This window comes from Apteryx rowi, unplaced genomic scaffold (assembly GCF_003343035.1).
Source record: "Apteryx rowi isolate R43461 unplaced genomic scaffold, aptRow1 scaffold_883, whole genome shotgun sequence".
Taxonomy (NCBI): Eukaryota; Metazoa; Chordata; class Aves; order Apterygiformes; family Apterygidae; genus Apteryx; species Apteryx rowi.
In genome coordinates, this window is record NW_020451186.1 from 91,280 (window position 1) to 111,721 (window position 20,442).

General features: G+C 38.6%; 2 protein-coding genes across 5 annotated transcripts in view; both read right to left on the reverse strand.

Annotated features, from left to right (window-relative positions):
* The window catches only part of TOPBP1 (DNA topoisomerase II binding protein 1), a 25,886-nt gene extending 10,184 nt beyond the window's left edge, over positions 1 to 15,702 (reverse strand). The window contains exons 1-16 of one of the 4 annotated variants that reach the window (XM_026090940.1): positions 15,619 to 15,702; positions 15,165 to 15,252; positions 14,260 to 14,394; positions 13,535 to 13,678; positions 12,568 to 12,749; positions 12,223 to 12,416; positions 10,336 to 10,515; positions 9,191 to 9,360; positions 8,532 to 8,695; positions 7,763 to 8,010; positions 7,150 to 7,469; positions 6,193 to 6,365; positions 4,670 to 4,881; positions 3,072 to 3,364; positions 1,457 to 1,630; positions 369 to 487 (exon numbers count right to left, since the gene is read on the reverse strand). In XM_026090940.1, coding sequence (XP_025946725.1) covers positions 369 to 487; positions 1,457 to 1,630; positions 3,072 to 3,364; positions 4,670 to 4,881; positions 6,193 to 6,365; positions 7,150 to 7,469; positions 7,763 to 8,010; positions 8,532 to 8,695; positions 9,191 to 9,360; positions 10,336 to 10,515; positions 12,223 to 12,416; positions 12,568 to 12,749; positions 13,535 to 13,678; positions 14,260 to 14,394; positions 15,165 to 15,245 — 2,789 coding nt within the window. In that variant the 5' untranslated portion in view covers positions 15,246 to 15,252; positions 15,619 to 15,702. Of the gene's footprint in view, positions 1 to 368; positions 488 to 1,456; positions 1,631 to 3,071; positions 3,365 to 4,669; positions 4,882 to 6,192; positions 6,366 to 7,149; positions 7,470 to 7,762; positions 8,011 to 8,531; positions 8,696 to 9,190; positions 9,361 to 10,335; positions 10,516 to 12,222; positions 12,417 to 12,567; positions 12,750 to 13,534; positions 13,679 to 14,259; positions 14,395 to 15,164; positions 15,253 to 15,452; positions 15,596 to 15,618 lie in introns of those variants that run through there. The other 3 variants (XM_026090939.1, XM_026090943.1, XM_026090941.1) reach the window with 3 other exon arrangements.
* Positions 15,703 to 17,310: 1,608 nt separating this feature from the next.
* LOC112977970 (C-C chemokine receptor type 5-like) overlaps positions 17,311 to 20,442 on the reverse strand; it is a 9,442-nt gene continuing 6,310 nt past the window's right edge. The window contains exon 2 of the mRNA XM_026090953.1: positions 17,311 to 20,439. Within this exon, the coding sequence (XP_025946738.1) occupies positions 19,808 to 20,439 (632 nt within the window). The 3' untranslated portion in view covers positions 17,311 to 19,807. The remainder of the gene's footprint in view (positions 20,440 to 20,442) is intronic.

Consider the following 20,442-nt stretch of genomic DNA (forward strand, 5'->3'; position numbering starts at 1 on the left):
AAAAGGAGAGACAAAAAACCTAAACTAGAAGTAAATTTTAATTACTTAGAAGTCAAAAAAATTTCATAGCTTTTCTTCCTTTTCTTATTTTTTTGAAGAACATTTTTCTGCAAATATGGAAAACTTCAGGACAAACAGACTTTCTAAGACAGACTTATCAGGAATACAGAGACAGGAAAAAAGGTGGTCTTATTTCGCATTAGAAACAGACAGTCTTACTTTGCAATAGAAGCTGATTAACATGGTGAAACCTAATGTTTAACTATAGCAAAAGGTCACATAGATAAGGATATTAGAATGCCAAGACTCAGATTCATTAGAAGTCAAATCAGTGCAGAAGTTCAGAAGCTGTTTGCTGTAGTTGATACCTGTAGTCTGCCCCAAGAGAAGCTGCTACTGCATTCAGTTCACTTTGCTTCTTACTAAGTTTTTTACTAACACATATAACAACATCAGCCAAAGGCCTGGAATCTTCCTGTTGTTCAAGCTGCAGAGAGAAACAGGGAAGAGTCAGGTCTGCAAGATTCTATACCAATAATTTTATATAACAACAAAACTATGATAAACAAGTCTTCCCTATTTTTGCTACTGCAGTCTCCCTGGTCAAAAGAGAGCACTATTATCATTCCATGCACTAGGAATCAAAAGACCAGAGATTCATCTCCGCCAGTCTCCCCAGACACATTCCACTCTTTCCTTAGCAGACTGAGCACTTCCTGAACACGGAAGTGTGATTGATCAAGTCTGCACTGGGGTGAGAAGGATGAGAATAAGGAGCTACAAAGTAAGAAGTGACAGCCTTCCCTTGCTGAATGCTATTTGCTTTCTTACTCCTCCTTTATAGAATACAATGTATTAACATGGCAGGCAGTACATAAATGTTCCCGTTTCTCCTGCTTCTTTTTTCTGTTTTCTCTCATTAAGACAGGCTAGACAGTCATACAAGAAAGCATGCAGATAAGGACTGAGGGGGCAAGACAACTACTAGAAAGATGAACATAACGGGGGTAAGCAACTGATATCTTGTGCCTGCTAGCAAACGGAAGAACAGCACCTTACAGAGGCTAGGAAAAAAAGAAAGATGCATCGAAAACGTACTCTAAACTTTAGTCTGAGACAAAACATTTAGCCCTGTTCGTCTCCCATCCTGATACTAAAAAAATCTATATAGATATGTATTTATATATCACAAGGCCTAGCAACTGCTTAACATTCAGAATAGCAGAATTAGCTTTTAAAATTCCTCCTTGCCTTCCAGGAGGAAAGCCTTCTAGCTTACCTTCCTTTCATTGCCACTGAAGAACATGCAATCATATAGGTTTCTGTCCAAACACATCACAAAGCAATACGAAGATTATCACGATTCACAAATTCAATTATAACTTACAATCACAAAATTACAGCATTTTCTTAATGAAGCCTATGCTCCAAAAACTCCAGAAACAAGACTTCCTACCACTTTGGGTTGTGCAGCCTTCAACTGAGGACTGGTAGTAAGAGCTACGGTATGCCGTGTGCTGTTTGCCAGTGCCAATTTCAAGTTTCTGCCAATGACTTCAGAGAGAGGTGTACTCAACTTCCTGGATTTTTGACAGAGACCTCCTGGGGTTTCCAAAGCTGCCAGAGCATCCTACCAAGAAACAAGCAACTAATTGACTTACACGAATGCACTACAACATTCTCACTCAAGAGCAAGTTTCACGTATATAGTCTGTGGTAGGATTTCATACTCATAAACCACAACTGTGTACTACAGTAGCAGCCAGCAAGTGCAACTGGAATCCCMTTGCATAAAAACAGTACAGGACAATCTAGATCTTACAGTCTGAATAAGCAAAACAGGAAGAAGATGGGAGAAGATTATTAATATCTCTCTGTTATGTGAGAAGAGAATACAGATTGAGCAAACTGCCTTAGGTAGAAAAGTCAGGAGAAAAAAAACAGGAATTCCTAGACCCACACCAATACTTTAACTTTTTAATACCAACCCCCCCCCCCCGAGAAGTTGCACATGAATATGTAATTCTATCTGCACCCTTAAAATGCTGAGAGCTTTCTTCTACTCTTTTTTAAAATCAGAAATTTTGGTCTAAAATATCTTGGTTTTGAAAATTATCTACAAGTGGTAAACTGACAGATTTCCAAAGGGAGAGATCCATTTTCATGAAGCAGAACTAAGAACTCTTAGGATTTTTCAGGCTTAGTAATAAATGTTCTGTCTGGCTGAGGAAAAAAACTCCTTGAAGGAATTCAGTACTTTTACCTTTCAGCTAAGGCCTCAGAAATGAAAAACAAACTGAAGACTTTCCATGTATACCGGAGTCATTCAAGAGATATTCCAGCATAGATATTTCTAGTGTCAGGGATTTTTTTTTTTTTTTTGCTTCTTGTTGTTGTTAAGGCTAATAGTTTCTGAAGCCCATGAAAGGCTAGAAAAACTAAAAAACACAATCTGTTTTTCAATCTGCAACCCATCTTTAAGACAAAATGGATTTTTTCCACCTTCTCACTACACCTTTGGGTTTATAAGTATGAAAGGGAGAACATCCACAGTTCTCTCAGTCACTGACCAATACAGTAAGTGAAGTCTAATAATAATCATTTGCAAAAGAATAAGGGAATGTCTAGTGAGAAAAATAAGTTTTGTAATAGCTATAAAGCTATTAAGTTAAAATGTATTGTGAAAGAAGTATTTCATCACAAAACAAGTAAGCATTTGTTCTCTAATATCTGGAGGAATTATAACCCTTCTAGTTACATTTCTCAGACTTTACATCTAAAGAAATAGACTGTGTTGCACGTGAGGTGTAGAACACATGAACATATGTTGCAATAGGCACAAAAAGAAAAAAACATTATAGCACCCCCCAGTCAATAAATTTAGTCCATGTGTCAATAACTAAAGGTATGTATAAATAAATGGAGCCAGTTTTCCTCACTTTATTCAGAAAGGAAAGGCTATACGTTAACAGCATAAAAAGGCTAAGCATGGGTTTCTGTGCTGTTTTAAGCTTATGCACATCTTTAACACTACTGGCTCCAGTAATTTAAAAAGTTGCAAAGCAGCTCACCTTTACATCAAAAGAAGGCTTGAATAACTTGTCTTTGGAAAGAAATTTTGATGGTGTATCAAGGTGTAAAGATGGCTCTTTCTGTGGCAGTACCCCTTCCGCAAAAGGGGTTGTCTTCTTCCCAATATGATGAGAGATTACAGTTTGGAAAGCTTTGCTCTGGAACCTGTTGATATCAAGAGGGGTCACAGCTGGCTTTTTTCCAGCTTCAAGGAGATAGGTAGGTTGTTCTGGAGAATCAGATGTAACAGTTGCCGGCGTCTTGCCAGGCCAAGCAACAAAGCTCTCCTTATCTTTAAAAGGAAGAAAGAAAACATAAGCAAGCAATCTAATTTTAATTTTGAGCACAGATCTTGCATGTATTTTTATTTAAAGGACAACTTCACTCATCTGAGTTTTTTTCCTTAAAAAAAAAAAAAATAATAATAATGCTCCCAATAAATGCTCTGAAATGAAGATAAGATTGTATTCCAAGAGTCAGAATCAAAAATGCCTTTGGTAGCATATACTAGTCTGAATCGCATTGCTACTGAGCTTGACCTCGAGCACCTAAAAATGAAAGAGCAACCTCTGTTCAACTCCTACYGTTTGTAGTTCTGTATGTACCTATATACATGTATGTCTATACAGCAACTATCAAAACAGCAACTGATTACAAGCTTAGTTACATCATTTTATTGTATATTAATATTACAATAGCTGTAAACCCTTCACTCTCAACTTAAAGTTAACACCCACTCCCTGGTTCTTTACTTTTCATGCAATATAATTTTCCTTTATATTCATGATTCTGAACCACACGCCCTTAGGCCACCACATACAGTTCCAACTTCGGATTAACAGGACAAGATTTAGCCATGAATCAGCTCTTAAAGCTTAGGCATTGCAAACACTAATAAACAAGACTCATCTTTATGGCTTATTCAAAAAAATTAGTTAGAATTATTTTACGTTTTACTGCTCAATCATTTCCCCCCCACACTTTTTTCCTGGAAAGGCAGTATATAGGTGAGACATGCTAGTGTCTACGTAAATTTTTGTTCTCTGACTTAACGACCCATGTAATTAATTCACAACTACATTGGTAAAACTAATCTGCTAACATTCAATATTCATCAGTATAGTCCACTTCTTAATATGAATAGAAAGTTGCTAAATGAAAAGTGTGAAATAACTGGCAAGGGGCTGAAGCATCAGAAGATGAAGCAGGCACAAATGACAGAATGGAGGGGCAGCATGTAATTGCAGATGAACAAGTACGAAGTTCTAAACTGGATCTATCATCAATTTCCACRCAATCTACAAAGTAGCATATGGGTCAAAGGACAAAAGCTGAGTCACTGAGCTTGATTCTCAACTAACTGATAACCACGAGTCTCTGCTGGCTCCAAGAGACTTTCAGCAAACATGCATTATCATTTCTCTAATCACAGCTCAGCTCAGGGAAAAGAGGAAGAACCTCCAAAACTTAGAAAAACATATTTAGTTTTAATAKTTTGAAGATTTTAGGGATTAAAAATTACATTGCACTAGCTTTCTTGAACAGATTAATGGCACAATCATACATGATTATTTTTCCTAGCTTGCTAATAACCAACCTTCAGCATCTGTGTTTTCAACTAAAAACTTGCTTTCATCTGCCTTCTTTCCTGTCCTTGCAGACTGCAAAAGCCAAGCTACAGTGACTGCAGGCAAATTCCACTTCTTTGCAGCTTCATACTTGGAACCATCTGGCTCTTTCACCACCAGATGGGTACTGGCAAACATTCCTTTTTTTGCATTGGCTCTTCGCACAAAGAATTCTTGCACTCTAAAATCAGATCAATAAAACGTTCACTTAGTCATAAACAAGATTAACCTAGGGGAAGTTTATAATACTATAAAATACCTTCAAGCAATGGAAGAAGAATCAGTAGAATTATCTAAGGCTACGCCACTTAGCATTTTACAACCTAACCTATACCTACAAGCAAACAAAAAAAAAAACCCAACAACAAAAAACCCCCCACCCCAAACACCCCAACAACAAACAACAACAAAAAAATCATGTTAAACAGTAATGTTTTGCTTCAATCAATATTAAAAACATATCACTTCTCATACTCTGGATGTCCCCGCATAGGCTCAGCATATGAATTAGAAATGGAAATAACATTCTACAGGAATGATAGGACAGGCTAAATTCTGTTCTTGAGCCAATAAGCATCATTTCCAAATGAACAAGTTTTCTTCATATTAATTACAATTTTCTCCTATCATGAGGGAGCTAGCTAATCCTCCAGATGATAGCAGGACTGAACACACTGGCAAAGAGTTTAGTTCAAACAGACTACAAATCAAATGATACTCTGTGACTAAATTGCACAGATTTTCCATTCCAGGATTAAGTCTGGATTAATTCTCAAAGATCCTGCTGAGTTGGGAGCAAATAATCCACCATCCCAGCCTCTAAGAAATGGTGCACTATCACTACTTATGAGGCTGGACTGGACATTACTGAACTAGAGGAACAATGAATGGAACTCCTAGACCACTCCATCTAGTCTCCTCCTTTTTCAAGCAGCAGTATTACTCAATACCCCTTTCACAAATATATCACCTCAAACCACCTGGGCTTCCTATCTCAATTACATATAGGTTTAGGAAAAGACATCACAAAAATAACCCTAATTCCTTAATCAACATGTTGGCTCCGTTTCTCCGTCAAAAGCACAGTTTGAGACACACAGTTCTTGTCCAGACAGCCTAAATTCTATCTAAATGCCTGAGATTAATGCACAGAAGGAGCTGCATGGCTTTGAAGAGCAACTCAGAAGGCCTGATAACTAGAGCAGAGCAAAAAGTTACTGAAAGTCAGCCAGCAGGAAATACAAGACTTGGGGGATTTTGGTAGAAATTAGGCTGTGTGAATGGAAAACATAAGCTTCTCTAAAGAAGAGGGAAATAAAGAACCCTATAATAACATCTCATTGCTTCACCACTAGGTTTTGTGAGGAAATAGAGTCCAAAAGAGCTTTAACTCTACATTTTGTTAGTTCTGTAAAAGAAGAAATAAAACAAATAAAAGATTTAGTCACACTGGCTGTCTGAGAACAAGATTAAACAGGGATAGGAGACATACCTCGCTCCTAGCAATCCTGCCAAATAAACCAGGGAGTCTCTCTCTGCACCAGTGAACTGGCTAAAAGAAAGAACACAATCTTCCAGAGGAGTGACTCCTTCCATTACTGGGACTGGCGTGAACAGTGGACTGGATTGGGGATCTAAAAGGAGCTGTTGTTCCACACATGTTATCTTAAAGATGATAAAATAAATAAAAATAAAAATCAAGCCAAATAACAATAAAAAACAGCAATATTTCAGCAACTGCATCACAGCATTTATGGACTTAATAACAAGCAATCCTGCTTCTACCATTAAACTTGATACAAATTATTTCACATACAATCAGACAAGTTCTTTTCTAGATCATTTTAAGGTTTGATGTACTAAAGCATTATTCATACTTTTCAGTTACTACTCTTATGACTCTGGAGACTCCCTTAAAGTATCTGAGGGTTTGCAAAATTTAGTTCACAGCCAGTTTTTTTAGTACTGAAAAACAGTAAGTCACTGAACAGTTTATAGTCTCTGTCATATGCATCCTCTGGCTAAATATACTTAATTTTTTTTGAACTTGAGCTAGAAAGCTGACTTGCTTTTCTGTCACAAGATAGAAAAATCTGTGGAAAGCATGAAGCATGAGAAAGTAAGCACACAGATACCAAACAAAATCATTATTAGTCAGCTGCTCCTTCAACAGCTCATTATTTAGAGAAAATGCTGCCAGAGCCTCATACAAGCCTTTGTGTCACTGAGGTCCTATTTAACAAGCCTGTACAAAATAAGTGAAAGACAATACCTTAAAGAAGGAGAGGCATTAGAGCACACTTTCATTTAGTACATTTCAGATGAAACCAGGCTTAATCTCTCAATATCTCATTTACATATAAGTCGTGAGTAACTCTTCAGTCTGACAAGACATAATTCTAATGCAGATACCTGTTTACTTGCTGAACTGAAGGCTTAACTCCCTTACCAGCCATGTATTAGTAACAACATCTCCAACGGTTGGCTTCACAGTGCACCCCAACAAGGGTACCACAGCATAGTCTGCAATGGTTCTGCTTTGTGGCAGCACAATTTTCCCAGCATTCTCCTTTATAAGATCTGCAATGCAGGACTCATCTTCTTCACCAAAACCCAAAAGGAGAAATCTCTTTCTGACAAATAAGTGTCCTTCAATCACTGCAGAAGCCTCTCCCAAGGAACCATTACACACGGAAGATTGATTCTCTTCTTGGACAGTCAAGTGAGTAACATCATTGAAGTTACCAGATGTTAGTTTTTCAGCTTCAACTGAAATAAAAAAATAATAATAATAGTTTGACAAAAATGGCAGACAACTCAAAATAGTTTCACAGAGAAATAACAGAATTCTAGTATTCTGTTGTTTTCAACCAGGCTTTAGTTAAAACCTGTTCTATGTGGGCCTCTTCAAATTTGGTTTCTAAAATACAATACAGAAATTAACCCATTTAATGTGGCTAGCTTTAAGGAGTAAACACTGAAAAACTCAAGTTTCAACTGCTATACAAATAAATCCTAACGAGCAGTTAAACTTCCTATGGCATGCTTAGCCTAGAACCTACCTAACGTAGAATCATTATTTACATATTGAGAGAGGAAGTCATCTTCGTCAGCTTTCTGGTATTTTATAATGTTCACAGCTTCTTTTTTCAAGAGACTGTTATTTTGGGGAAGAATCAACTTTACTCCAGGTTGCTCCAAAATTGGATTTTCTATCAGCTGGTAGTTTAGAGGAATATATTGCTCCACTGGAAGTAGAAAGCCTTTCCTGAATGAGTCCAGCAACCATTTTGCTGTCACTACATGAGGCCTACAAAATAAAGCATTATACAAATAAGTTACAGCAGGTTTCAGAGCTGTGTTTCTTCTTTCCCACTTCACAAGCTACTAGTATATTTATGCATCTGAAGTTTGCAACTCCAATACTAAGCAAGCCTTGTGCACTCTACAGAACTGAAGATTTCTTAATTCTTTCAGACTAAGAACACAGAATTTCCTATAATGTAATTTGTAGCTGCTATTGCTGGGTCACCAAATCCTTCCTCCACAATATATTAAACACCACTGGAGACAAAAGGAATTAACATATAAGAATACTTATTTCCTACTGACTGAGATGATTCGTGGCTACCAAAAAACTACAGTGCTCAAGAGCATGCAAGACTGAATACGTGAGGATGTTTTTGTGAATGCAGCCTTAGCAGTCTTGTCATTTAAGCCAAGAACTGTTTAGAATTTTCAAAACAACACGTTTTCTTGTGGAAAGAAAACGGGGGTGTGGGGAAGAGAAATAATGCAGAAATGGCTCTAAAACAATAGAGTTATCAGAACCTGTGAGTTGTCTTGTCCAAGAAGTGTTTCAGCTCGTCATTTTGTTCCCCTAAAATGACATGGGTGACATCTTCATTAAGTTGATTAAATCGAACTCCACCACCACAGTTAATAAGCCTTCTCATCTTATCTAACTTCCTGCCACCGAAGCCACACAGATAGATCTACAAAGAGAAACAAGGCAACAACAACAACAAAAAAAAGGCTTTTAACTTTTTTTTTTTTTAAGTAGGATATTTTGGTATAATTTGTTATGCCTGCTGCAGAACATACCCACAAAAGCGATGTAGCTTCTGAGATACAGCAAAAAACAAAGTAATTATTCCAATTCTAAATGCTTATCTTTACACATTAACAAAACTTGGATATCTACCAATCTCCAGCCAAAGGTTATGCATGAAAGTTGTATGACATGACAAAAATTAAACCGTTCTTGAACACATTTACTATAGTATTTAAAAAATATATATAGACATACATATATATACAGATATATTTATATATCTCAAGCTACAGCACATGACTTGAAATAAATCATGCATTTACTACTGATAAAAGAAACAACATAATTTACTCTAGCAGGAACTGCCAGCGCCTCAAAACTAGTTCCTTCCATAGGGTAAGACTGAACATTTCAAAGTATACATTGTTAAACATACTCGACACCCATCTAGYAAATCTTCAGGGGCTTGACAAGAACTTATATCCAAGCTTCCCAGCTCATCAGGAGAAGGATCCAGCCTGCTGCTCATAGCAGAACTACATGCAGTTTCATTAACACCACTCAAATTGATATTGGAAATGTGGCTGACGTCCGAAAGAGTATGATCTTTAAATAAAATTAAAATAAAAGAGATGCATTAATTTTTGCTTGTCTCTTGCCACTAGCTAACCAAACAAAATACAAACTGTCACATAGGATATTGTCATGCTAAAAGGAAAGGCAAAAGCTGAAAAACAAAATATCAGATAAGTATATCCTTGGTTAAACCAACGGTTTTATTTATTAGCAACCATGCTTACACAATTTCCATTTATTCCCAAATGGATATCATCTATGAGATAATAACCGCTGAGACCGGCCAATTTCAAAAGCTTCTATTCCTCTTACTGAGTTTTGTGCCCATATATTATTAGAAATATTCATCTCATATGAACAGAGAGGCATCTCTAGTAAAAAGAACTCAACTTGAAGCTTACAGATTTAAGAGTTTTATGTAGTTTCTGGCTTGAATTCCCAGCACTCTGTTGGGAGCGCTAACACAGCACTGCCATGCTGGCTACTTCCTGAAGTAGTAGTCAGTAACAGGTGTTTGTAAAGACATACATTTAAAGCTGGCTGTGTCTTTCATGCTACCATGTTTGTTTAGAAAATGGTTTTGAAATTTCCTGTTATTTGTAGCATGCAATAAATAAAAGCAAATAAATAAAAATCAGCATCAAACTTTCCCTTTGAGGCAGGAGTAAGATTTAATTTAATAAAACAAGCCACTTGTTTTAAATTGCAAAGGTATGAATAGTCCTATTTTTTAGGACTTATTAGTCACAGCTACCCACCACTGATTCCTAAGCAGACAGTAACATGCCTAATTCAAGTGGACTTTTTAAAGTTATTCACATGGTTAAGTCTTCATACGTTGGAAGATTCAATGTGCATAAAATTTAAGCGTAAGCAGAATAAGAACCCAAGYTGTCAAAATACTAGTACTGTAAAAGCAGGCAGCACCCCACAAATTTAAAATAATTCTTCCTTTTCAGCACAAATGCTTCCCACCTTTCATCYATTTCAAAAGGTCTTACTTACTATCAGGCTTGCTGGCATGACTTGTAGGTGTTGACGTACTGGGTGTACTACTTAGTTTTGATCCGGCCTCTATTTTATATATTGTCTCATCCTGACAGAAGCCTTTCTCAATACTGTCAGAAAACCACTGCACAGACACACAATGCACATTCCATTTTTTGGCACATTCATACTTCTGACCTTTCAAATGTAGACAAAAAGAAAAAACACAAGTTATTAGAACATGAATGCTTCAAACTGATCACTGAAAGATGGATAAACATTTAAAAAATTAAAAATTCAAATGAAAACTGATTTTGGAGATGGCAATTACCAAATTAAGTTTTAATTCTAGTTCCAAGTGGCAGCTCATACTGCATTCATAAAGTTATGACAACGTGCAAGTTGCATTATCTTGTATTCATTTGATGAGCTGTTGGGTGTTATCTGTAGATTTTTACTACATCTGCCAAAAATCAAACTATGCTAATTTGTCTCAAAAGCAGCTGGTTATTTACTGCCAGCAAAGGCAAACCCAATGGCCACATACAGAACTAAACATTCAAAGATGCTGCATTCAACTACTTGTTGCCTACTCTTACTCTTCAAAAGAGCTATCCTAGATCTCGTTTCCATTTGAAAGGCAAGAAAGAAGCTGGCAGAAAAATCTGCAAGATGTGCATTTTACTTGTTCTCTGTATTTGACTAGTAATAACAGCAGTAGCACTACTTCTCATTTACAGAGGATGCTACAAACTGTTTCAATAACATATTTATGTTTCAATGCAATATTAAAGGTTAAAAAAMCTCTGCTGTGCAGAGTCTACAGTCTTATGATTCTAAAGCTGTTTTTATTTTGTTTGTGCACACACACATACTCTCCTTTATTCACAGAGCAAAAAAAAAAGTCTAATGATGGCTCACTGGCTCACTCACGGGTACAGTATCACAGGACAGTGAAGTAGCAAAGCATGAAGGAAAAAAAAAAAAAAAACAAGGTACAATTTTTGCAGCCCTTTAACCAAGATTATTTTTCCAATAACAATATCACTAAGGGTATCTCATCTTGCAATACACTTAAGATTAAACCCACCTACAAGAAGGTTTCACTAATGCTGCTATATCAAACAAATAAAAATAAATCAAAAAGGGCAGCCAGCATCAGCATATCTTAACACGCAAATATCAAATGCAACTGTCCTGTCCCAAAGTTTTCATTTTGCCAGGCTATGAAATACAGGTATTTCATAATGTTATCATTATGATATCCAAATACCCAGAAGATTCTTCAACTGAAGTGTCTCACATTTTTTTGATGCATTAGAAGGCTCCATAAACAAACTGTGTCAAGTCCTTCTGCCATAAAAAACTGTGACTGCATGACATCTAAGGGCTTTATTACCCATAGGGAAAGGGAGGGAAACTGGGGAGGGGGAAAAAAAAAAATTCCCATTCTTCTCAAAACAAAACTACCACCCTTTATCCTTTCCAACAGGAAAGAAAGGGAGATTTCATTCCATTTTAGCAAATGGGAGTTCAGAAGGTTCAAATAATAGATAAGTTTAAAACCATGAGTTTACAAACCAATTTCAATCAGTATACAAATTAAGTCCTACCCTGCTCTCCCAAAAACTTATTTTTTATTTATTCTTTTATCCCTCTAGGCTTCTCCCTTTTTCTTCCCTTTAATACCATCTGGATCTCTGGTTTTTTTCCTCTTTTGTTCTCCTTTCAGATGCCTTTAGGGCACAGTAAATATTCCATGTTACTCTTCCCATTGACAGTATTTCCCTAAACAGAAGCAGTAAAAGCAACACTGAAACAGAGAAGTTCAAATTCTTACTTTTAGTCATAATTACACTACTTCAACTCAAGAGGGGAAAATAATATTTACTCTCTAAGTTCTACCTTTTGGCTCTTGAACTATGAGGTGAGTACATTCATTCATCTTGAGTTGCCCCGTATATTGTCCACCATGTTCAGCAGTGAGGCGCTGGACTTCTTTCCTGTCTGAACTACTTAAGCCAGTTACACAAATTGTACAGCCAAAGAACACAGGACAGGTATAGTCTTCCATGTTAATATCAGTATATCTAATTATGCTAAAGGAGAAAAAGGGAGAAAAAAGAAAAATAAAAATTTTTTTTCAAAGTAAAATCACCTGGGAAAAAAGTCCGTATCTCCATAAGAATTAGCAGCCCACAATAAAAAATAAGTTTTTTTTTGGGGGGGGGGGGGTTGTTTTTTTTTTACCTTTGTTGAGACTTATCCCACAGCGTCTTAATCCAAGAAGGTAGCAAAATAGGTTTTTTTAGAGAAGCAGCTACTAAGTATTTCTTACTACCAACTTCTCCAGCTATAAGGTGAGTTACTGACACATTGAGGTCTCTGTACACACGTCCACCCATCATCTGCACATATTTATGAACTTCCTCCTGGGTGGGAAAAGAAATTACAGAAAATCTTCAGACAAAAAGAATCTACATCATATGCAGGTTCACCTTAAAAAACAAACAAACAAAAACCCATCAATTTCAATTCTCTATGGTTTCTCCTAAAAATCCGTTTTGAAATCCAAAAATCAGGGAAGCCATTATCTGATATTAACTCTATTTTATTTTTGATAAGCTGAACATAAAATATAACACCCTTAATACCCTTTACCCTTACCCCTTAATAAAGATGCTACAGTCATATTATGTCAGTGAAAATTTACTGATGGTTGACATTTTAGGTAGTATAAATTAGAAAGCAACATTGGAATAAATAAAAAGGAAACTTTTACGATAAAAGACTTAAATTAAGCTACTTAAGATAAACCACAGCTGACTACATATTAAATCTTTACCGTGTAGTTTGAGTAACCAGAAACAGAATACTTTGTCTGTAGCATGACAGCTGCAGACAAACTAGCAAGCTAATCGATCCACCTAAAGATGAAGCCAGATAATAAAATCCCTAAAACATACAATTAATCCTGCAATAGYGAGACTGATGTCTTACAATTGTATATGCATGTTTATGTAACATAAATATATGTGTACATATATACACACACAAACATATGTATAATTCTATATATAAATTTACAGTAAGACTATATATATAAAAATATACAGGCAGACTTGTATGTTATTTAGAAAGACCAGTGGCTTAGTAATAAGCCATCTGAAGCAAATGTCACAGAAAAATCAGCTGAACAACCATTATGGACCATTACCCTAACATCTTTTTCAAGGCTGGTACAGGATATCGTTACATTGGCCATGGTCATATTATACACAGGATACTCAGCTCTTGGGACACATCGCTGGGATTGCATACAATACAGGACTACCTGCGGTCCAACAATTCTACAACCAAGCTGCAATAAAATAACAGAAAAAAAAAACAACATTAGCAGAAAGATACACCAGTGTAAACAAAGCTTTCCTTGTCCCAGAATACTGGAGAAGGCGGGATCATCACCTGCCCTCCTTCAGCAGCTCCAGATAGCTGAACAGTTTTTTGTTTTTTTACCTTCTGCTGCAGACTCTCAGTACAATACTCTTACRTTTTCCAGCCCCAGTTAAGGCAGTGGATGCTACAGCTAACACGCCATGGAATCCCAGCAAGCCAAGCTTTGTCTGCTGGCATTATTTCTTGGAGGTCAAACAAAATTATGTTACTGAGGGGAGCAAAAACATGTGACAGCCAGCTCACTGACTGCAGCAGAATCAGAACTGATCACTGCATTTATTTGTTTGCTTCAYGATGGTTTTTACATTTTGTCAATCCTCCTCTTCCCTAAATACACAATGCACTGGAATTTTAAAAGATTTTATTATGAACACTGCATGCTACTATATTCAGCGCAGAAAGAGAAAATATGCAGAGTATAATTACAGACATRAGTATTCCTACAAAAGACAGATGTAGTTGAAAGTAAACTGACAAGTAGCAAACCTTTTCGAGATGACTGAAAACAACACCTCTAAAAGGATCGCAAATGTAAAGGGATTTATCATTTTCTTTTATACTGAGTGCTGCTTCTTCTTCGAGGATCTGGAGATGTTCTTCTGACTGAAATTCTTTTATTGACTGCAGGAAAACAGTGCACACAGTTACATTTATTTAATTCACAAATCACAAACAGTCAATCCTGTGGAAACTACAAAAGCACGTCTACTTGAAACAGCTTACAACAAAACTATGATGCAAGAGTGTATTGGTAGCAGAGAAGGCTAAAGATATCTCATGGGTTTTTTTGCCAGCTCTTCACAATATTCAGAATTATATGTTCAGCATGCAAACCTTCAGGACCTGATCCTGCCAGACAGTGCCTTTAGCTCCCACTAACCTCCAGGAGGAAAAAAATCAACACTGTCCTTACTAAATCTTTAGTAGTCTGGATGAGTGACCACTATCTGGACCTGCCAAGCTACATGTTACTTCACTAAATGTTAATAGGTTTTCAGAAGAGACTAAAGCTGTTTATTCACTCCTCCCTCCCCTTACTCCCTCCTSCCCTCAAAGAGAAATCCTCCCTTGGTACTATTTGCTATACCAGAAAGGTGCTCTTTATAGAGCTGATCTCCAAATTTTAGGTTCTTCAGTACCTTTAGCAAGACATTAGGCCCACAGAGTCACATTACAAGTAATAAATAAGTGAAATGAGAAAGAATTGTTTCTTCTTYTAGGAATAATCATGCAAAACAAACTTTGATAATAGCACTGAGCATCTCTATTACTGAAATGTGTTATTTACAGAAGTATACCAATGCACTACATCTAGAGACAACCACAGAAGACATTTATATAGAAAATAAAATGCAGCAAGCTCACTGAGAAAGGTCATCAAACCCACCTACCTCAAGAGCTTTAAAAAAATACTCCGAGTTTCCAGAAGACTTGACGAACTTCACAAAAAATGGCTCCTTGCTACCTTTCATCCTTTAACTGAAAAGCAAAAACACACAGGTCTCATGACTCTGCCACCTTACCCCAAGGGGGACGCCCAAAGCGTGGAGCGAGCAGCCGCACCGCCCCTCTACAGGGGCTGCGCAAACCGCCTCAGCCCTGCCCCACACCGCGGTCCTGCCCCACACCGGCGCCCCCGGCCCTGCCCCACACCGCCCAGCCTCGGCAGCAGCACCAACCTCCGCAGGGAGGGGGCCACCCGCCGAGGCGGCCCGGGGCAGGGGGAGGCCGAGGCCGCCAGGCGGCTCCTTCCCCCCAGAGCCCCCCCGCCTCACGCAGGGCAAGGCACTGACGCCACCCCGAGCGCTCTCCGGCGCCGGGTGCTCGGCGCTGCCCCTCACCCACCCCGACCCGCCTCGGCGGCCGGCGGGAAGCGCCGAGCCCCGCAGGGCGCAGGCGCAACATGGAGCTGGGCAGGCGCAGGCTGGGGGGTGAGGACGGCGCACGCGCCGCCGGAGGGGGCGGGGCCGGCTAGTCAACGTCACGTGCCTGCGCGTGCGCTCTCGCCGGGCCGGCCGTTGGTGGCGTTGCGGAGCGGCTGTTGCGGGGTGCGCGCGCCTGCGTACTGCTTCCGCGGCGCCGCTGCGCTCGCGCTGCCCGGGGGCGCGCGGCGGCTTGCTGTGAATAACGGGCGGGCGCCCCGCTGCGTAGTGGCCCCGCGGCCGCCTCTGGCGCCGCGGTCTGGAGCTTGGGTGTGAGGGGCTGAAGCGCTCCCGGGCTCCAGCTGCCTGGCCTGAGTGGAGGGTCGCAGTGCCGGCCTCTGCTGCCCCTCAGCCTCGTTATTTACCCCTGCTGTCTGCACAGCGAGCGCTTTTTACTGCAGTCCCCTCTGTTTTAACGCCCCCAGTGTGGCAGTGGTGGGCCAGTGTACCGCTGAGGATGGCAGAGTGCCCAGGCAGGCGTCAGTAAGGGGATGGCTGGAGGAGACCCCTTCCCTCAGGTCTGGGAACGGTTACTGTCATAAGAGGTGGTAGCAAAGGCTGCTTCCCTAGCCCTAGCATCCCCCCTGCCTGGCATTTCCTCTCYAGAAGAGCTAAGACCAACCACCATCAAGGGTGTTCACTCTGAAAAGGTTTTAGGGCATTGGTGCTGCCACCTTGTGCTCGAGGGGTGCAGGGGGAGTATCACAGCTGCCAGGGGCTGGGAAAGGTTGGAAGTGTGCTCATCCCAATCCCATCTAAGTTTCAATCCTGCTTGTACTTCCAGAGGAAATAGTGTAGAGAATGTGTTTTCATTCTTGTGACTTCCAAGCCATGCACAGGAATATGAAGTGCACTCCTTCCGGAGTAGAGAACAGCATAAGCATATCGAGAACTTGTTCAGAAACTAAACAAGCCTCACTTCTCCCCTATCATTCTGTTACAACTGCCTGAATCACCAAAAGCTGATAAAGTCCACTTCTCCAGCAGATCTCTATTCGTAGTTGCTATGAGTGTTATCTAAGGCTTGCTGCTGTCTCCATAATATTCATGCTACTTGGGAAGAAAAAAGTTTTGGGAGAGGAAGAACACCCAAACTACTGTTAAAGAGTTGAGTCTTTAAGTCGCAGCGTGAAACCTTACAGTGTGGCCACATGATGGCATCGTAATCTTAAAAACTGAAGGGACTGAGTGAGTGTGTGTGCAAATCTACTGTAGTTGTTAGAGGTTATCTCTTCAGTGACTAGGGATAGATACTAAACATCTTTAAAACTCTTTGGTATGCTTATTTATTTTAAAACACTTAGTGTTCATCTTTTTATGGTCAGAGTGACTTAGGGGTCAAACCTCTTCCATGTGTAAAAATAAAACAAATGTAGTATGAACCAAAATGGGATATTTAACAGATTACTAGTGACAAGCAGTTAAGCACAATGAACATGTCTTGATGGTCATGTGTTATTTGAAGGTGTTGGTTCTTTGTCCTGTCATTAAACCTTCATTGCTCTTTCAACATTATAGCAACCTGTTATAAAGAGGAATTTCTTCTTTCCTTTTTCGTTCTACTGGGCTATCAAAAAGAAAAGAGAGAGGGGGGAGAAGAAAAGATCAAGAAATCTAACACACAAAAGTCAACCAACTTTAATGGATTGCATAATGCAAAATATTATTACAGTCTGTTGGCAGAGTCCTTAGTTAAATGCACCAGCAGTGCTACAAGCACTTATTTGCTCTATCCGCTTGAGCATGGTTCACTGTTTACTACAGTAGCAGAAATCTGGCTTGTTCTCACTTGCTGAAGCATGGTCCCTTCTCAGTGAAGTGAAGTAGTAGACACTCTTGAGAGTTGCTCATCCACTACTGATCCATTGGGCCACAAAACTGAATGTTCCAACTCTGCCTTTTGGAAGTTGCTTGTCGCTTGGAAAGATTTATGCTGTAGGAGATAATACTGTAAAGGATCAGGGCTCTTTCATATACCTCTCAGAAAAGCATGCCCCTCTGCTCTTCTGTGTTATATTGTGCTTTTCTTCTGCAGGAAAGGTCGAGAAATGTACTCTGAATGGCAGTGAAACCTTCTAGAGAAAATAATTTCTTAAAGGCAGTGTGTCTTAGGGTCCAAATGAACGTTCTTGTCAAGAACAGATTAAATCACAAAAAGATTTTCATAAATGTAGTCTAGAAGAAAAAAGAAACGCCAGCCTGACAAGAAGTTACTGCATACAGCTTCCTGTCTCTTTAAAAAAGAAATGCATATGTTTTGCATTTTATGCTGCAATTACCTGATTTCTACTTATAGTAATATAGTTACCTGTTTTAAAAGCATGTATGAAGTCCAGACTGTGACTAATGCAACAGTGCCTTAAGAAAGAATATGCATCTCGAACCATTGTGAATTAGAAGACATAGTATAGTTTTACAATTACAATTCCCATGTGGGATGTAGTCCAAAAGCAGTGCTTGATATGACAAAACAGAATAACTTGAAGCAAGTGGTCTGATGAGCAAAGATTTCCCTATTTCACTTCCTATTTTCACAAGTACTTAGCAATGTAGGATTTCTTTGGGGCTGTTTGAAACATTTGCTTATTTGGAAGTATTCTTTAAAAGGGCATATAGAGAAGCTGGGAAACAGAAATAACCCTACTGGATAAGAACAGCAATCAGAACATTCTGTTTTATATTTCTGTTTCCAGAGTTGGCCAAAACCAAGTGTCTTAGCGGAAATGTAAGAAACACTAGAAAGAACAACTTGGCATGAATCAATTAATCATGTAAATAAGGTATGACCTTAAGCACATGAGTATCCCCATTCTTCAAATTTTCTATATGTTCAAATGCTCTGCAGGATCTGAGCTTTAGCAGAGGCCCAGTCATATTTGGCCATCAATCTTACTAATTATGGAAGCTTTTAATATCTTTAGAACTGCCAAATGGCAGAAAAATGGTGGTATCATTTTGGTAACTCCCAAATGATACCTGCTTGTAAAACCAGAAAGTGATGCTATATGCCCCTTGACTTTGTGGATCAGTGAATTCTTTCACTTATTCCTATGTATTGATAACTTAAAAATCTATGGCATATGCTTATCTCTATAAACATCTGGGTCAACCCTGTTTAGAAAACACTTCCACATCTCTAATGCTGTTGTGTTTTTGCAGCCGTTGCCACTGCATTAGTTTCATATTTAAAGTTTTTACCTGTAACTATGTAGGTTAGCAAAATGGCAAACAARTCACTGCACTGAAAAAAAACAACCCTATTGACTTATTCTACACGTTTGATCTAACCTGGTTAAAGCTCCATGTGTAATATTTTACTGTTTAAATATTGCAAACACATTGATTTGCTGATCAATGTTAGTCCATTGTATATTTCATTAGCTTTTCAATTAGTAGCATATAAAACAGCAAACTGATTGAAAGAGAGCCTTCTGAAATATCCAAACTCTTGAGTAACTTAGGTATTGGCATCAAATAGTTAAGACTAATATGAAAAAAGACCAAAATATTGGTATTCAGTGTACACAAAGAAAAAATACCTTGAAATATTAGAGACTCTTTTAAATGTGTAAAATTTTCCCTTATCCCTTCTAAAGATTCTATATCACAGACCTTGGTAATTTGGCGTTATCTGCACAGGTACACAATAAGGCTAGTAAAGGGTGAGACTGACACTGAGTTTAAATGAGTGAGAAATCCTGTGTATGGTACAGTCAAGAGATGTTTCCAAAGAACCAGTATCGATTTTTAACCTAATAAGTCACTTCAAAAATTCTGTTTATGAGCCTGCTAGCTTAGTGTACAGAGAAAGCCTCCAGTCTTTGGGAGTTTTAGGCCCTTCAGTACAGAATTGTGCTTTTACAGTCACAAAAAAAAAGAGAATACTTCTTTCCTTGAAGAATCCTACATTTGCATATCCAGCTAGCTAATTTGATACATCCTTTTCATTTATGTACAAATACCCATATGAATGAGCAAATACAAGGTTTGGTAGACGTATGCCATGTCCTTCTGTGGCYGCCTTAGAGACAACATATAGAGAACAGATTCCCAGGCTTCCTTCACAGAATGGATTTCACAAAAGTTAATTCCACTTTTTTACTAGACACAGTTTACAATGCAGCAGAAACTTCTTGATCTCCAGTGGACTGTGTATAGGTGGAGCTAGCCCGTTCAGCTGTGTCAACATAGAAAACTGGGCAATATTTAGAGAAGTGGGATGCAATGTGCTTTCGGAAAAAGCGTTGAAGATATTTCCTAAACTTTTCTCCAGCGAAGGCATAGATCACAGGGTTGATACAACAGTGGATCATTGAAATTGTTTCTGTCACTTGGATTGCTTTCGCCAGTTGACCACTGATTTCACAAGTACTGAGGGATAATGATACTTGAAAATCACGCAAGAGAATACTGATGTTGTATGGTGCCCAGAATAAAAAGTAGACTATCATGATGATAAAAATAAGCCTGACTGCTTTATGTTTTTTCTCATTCCTACATTGTAGTAATGTCTTTATAATTTGTGTGTAGCTGCAGATCATAATGAGCATGGGAACAATAAGTCCCAGGACGTTCATCTTTAAAGTCAAGAACTGCTTCCATGCATTTCTCTGATCTGATGGATAATGAGGGCTGCATGTATAACGTGAATTTTCCTTTTGACTTTTGTGAAATATTACTCCTGGAACAGAGGCAAAAAGAGCAACAGCCCAAGTGACAGTGCTGGTGAGGATGCCATAGGTAACTG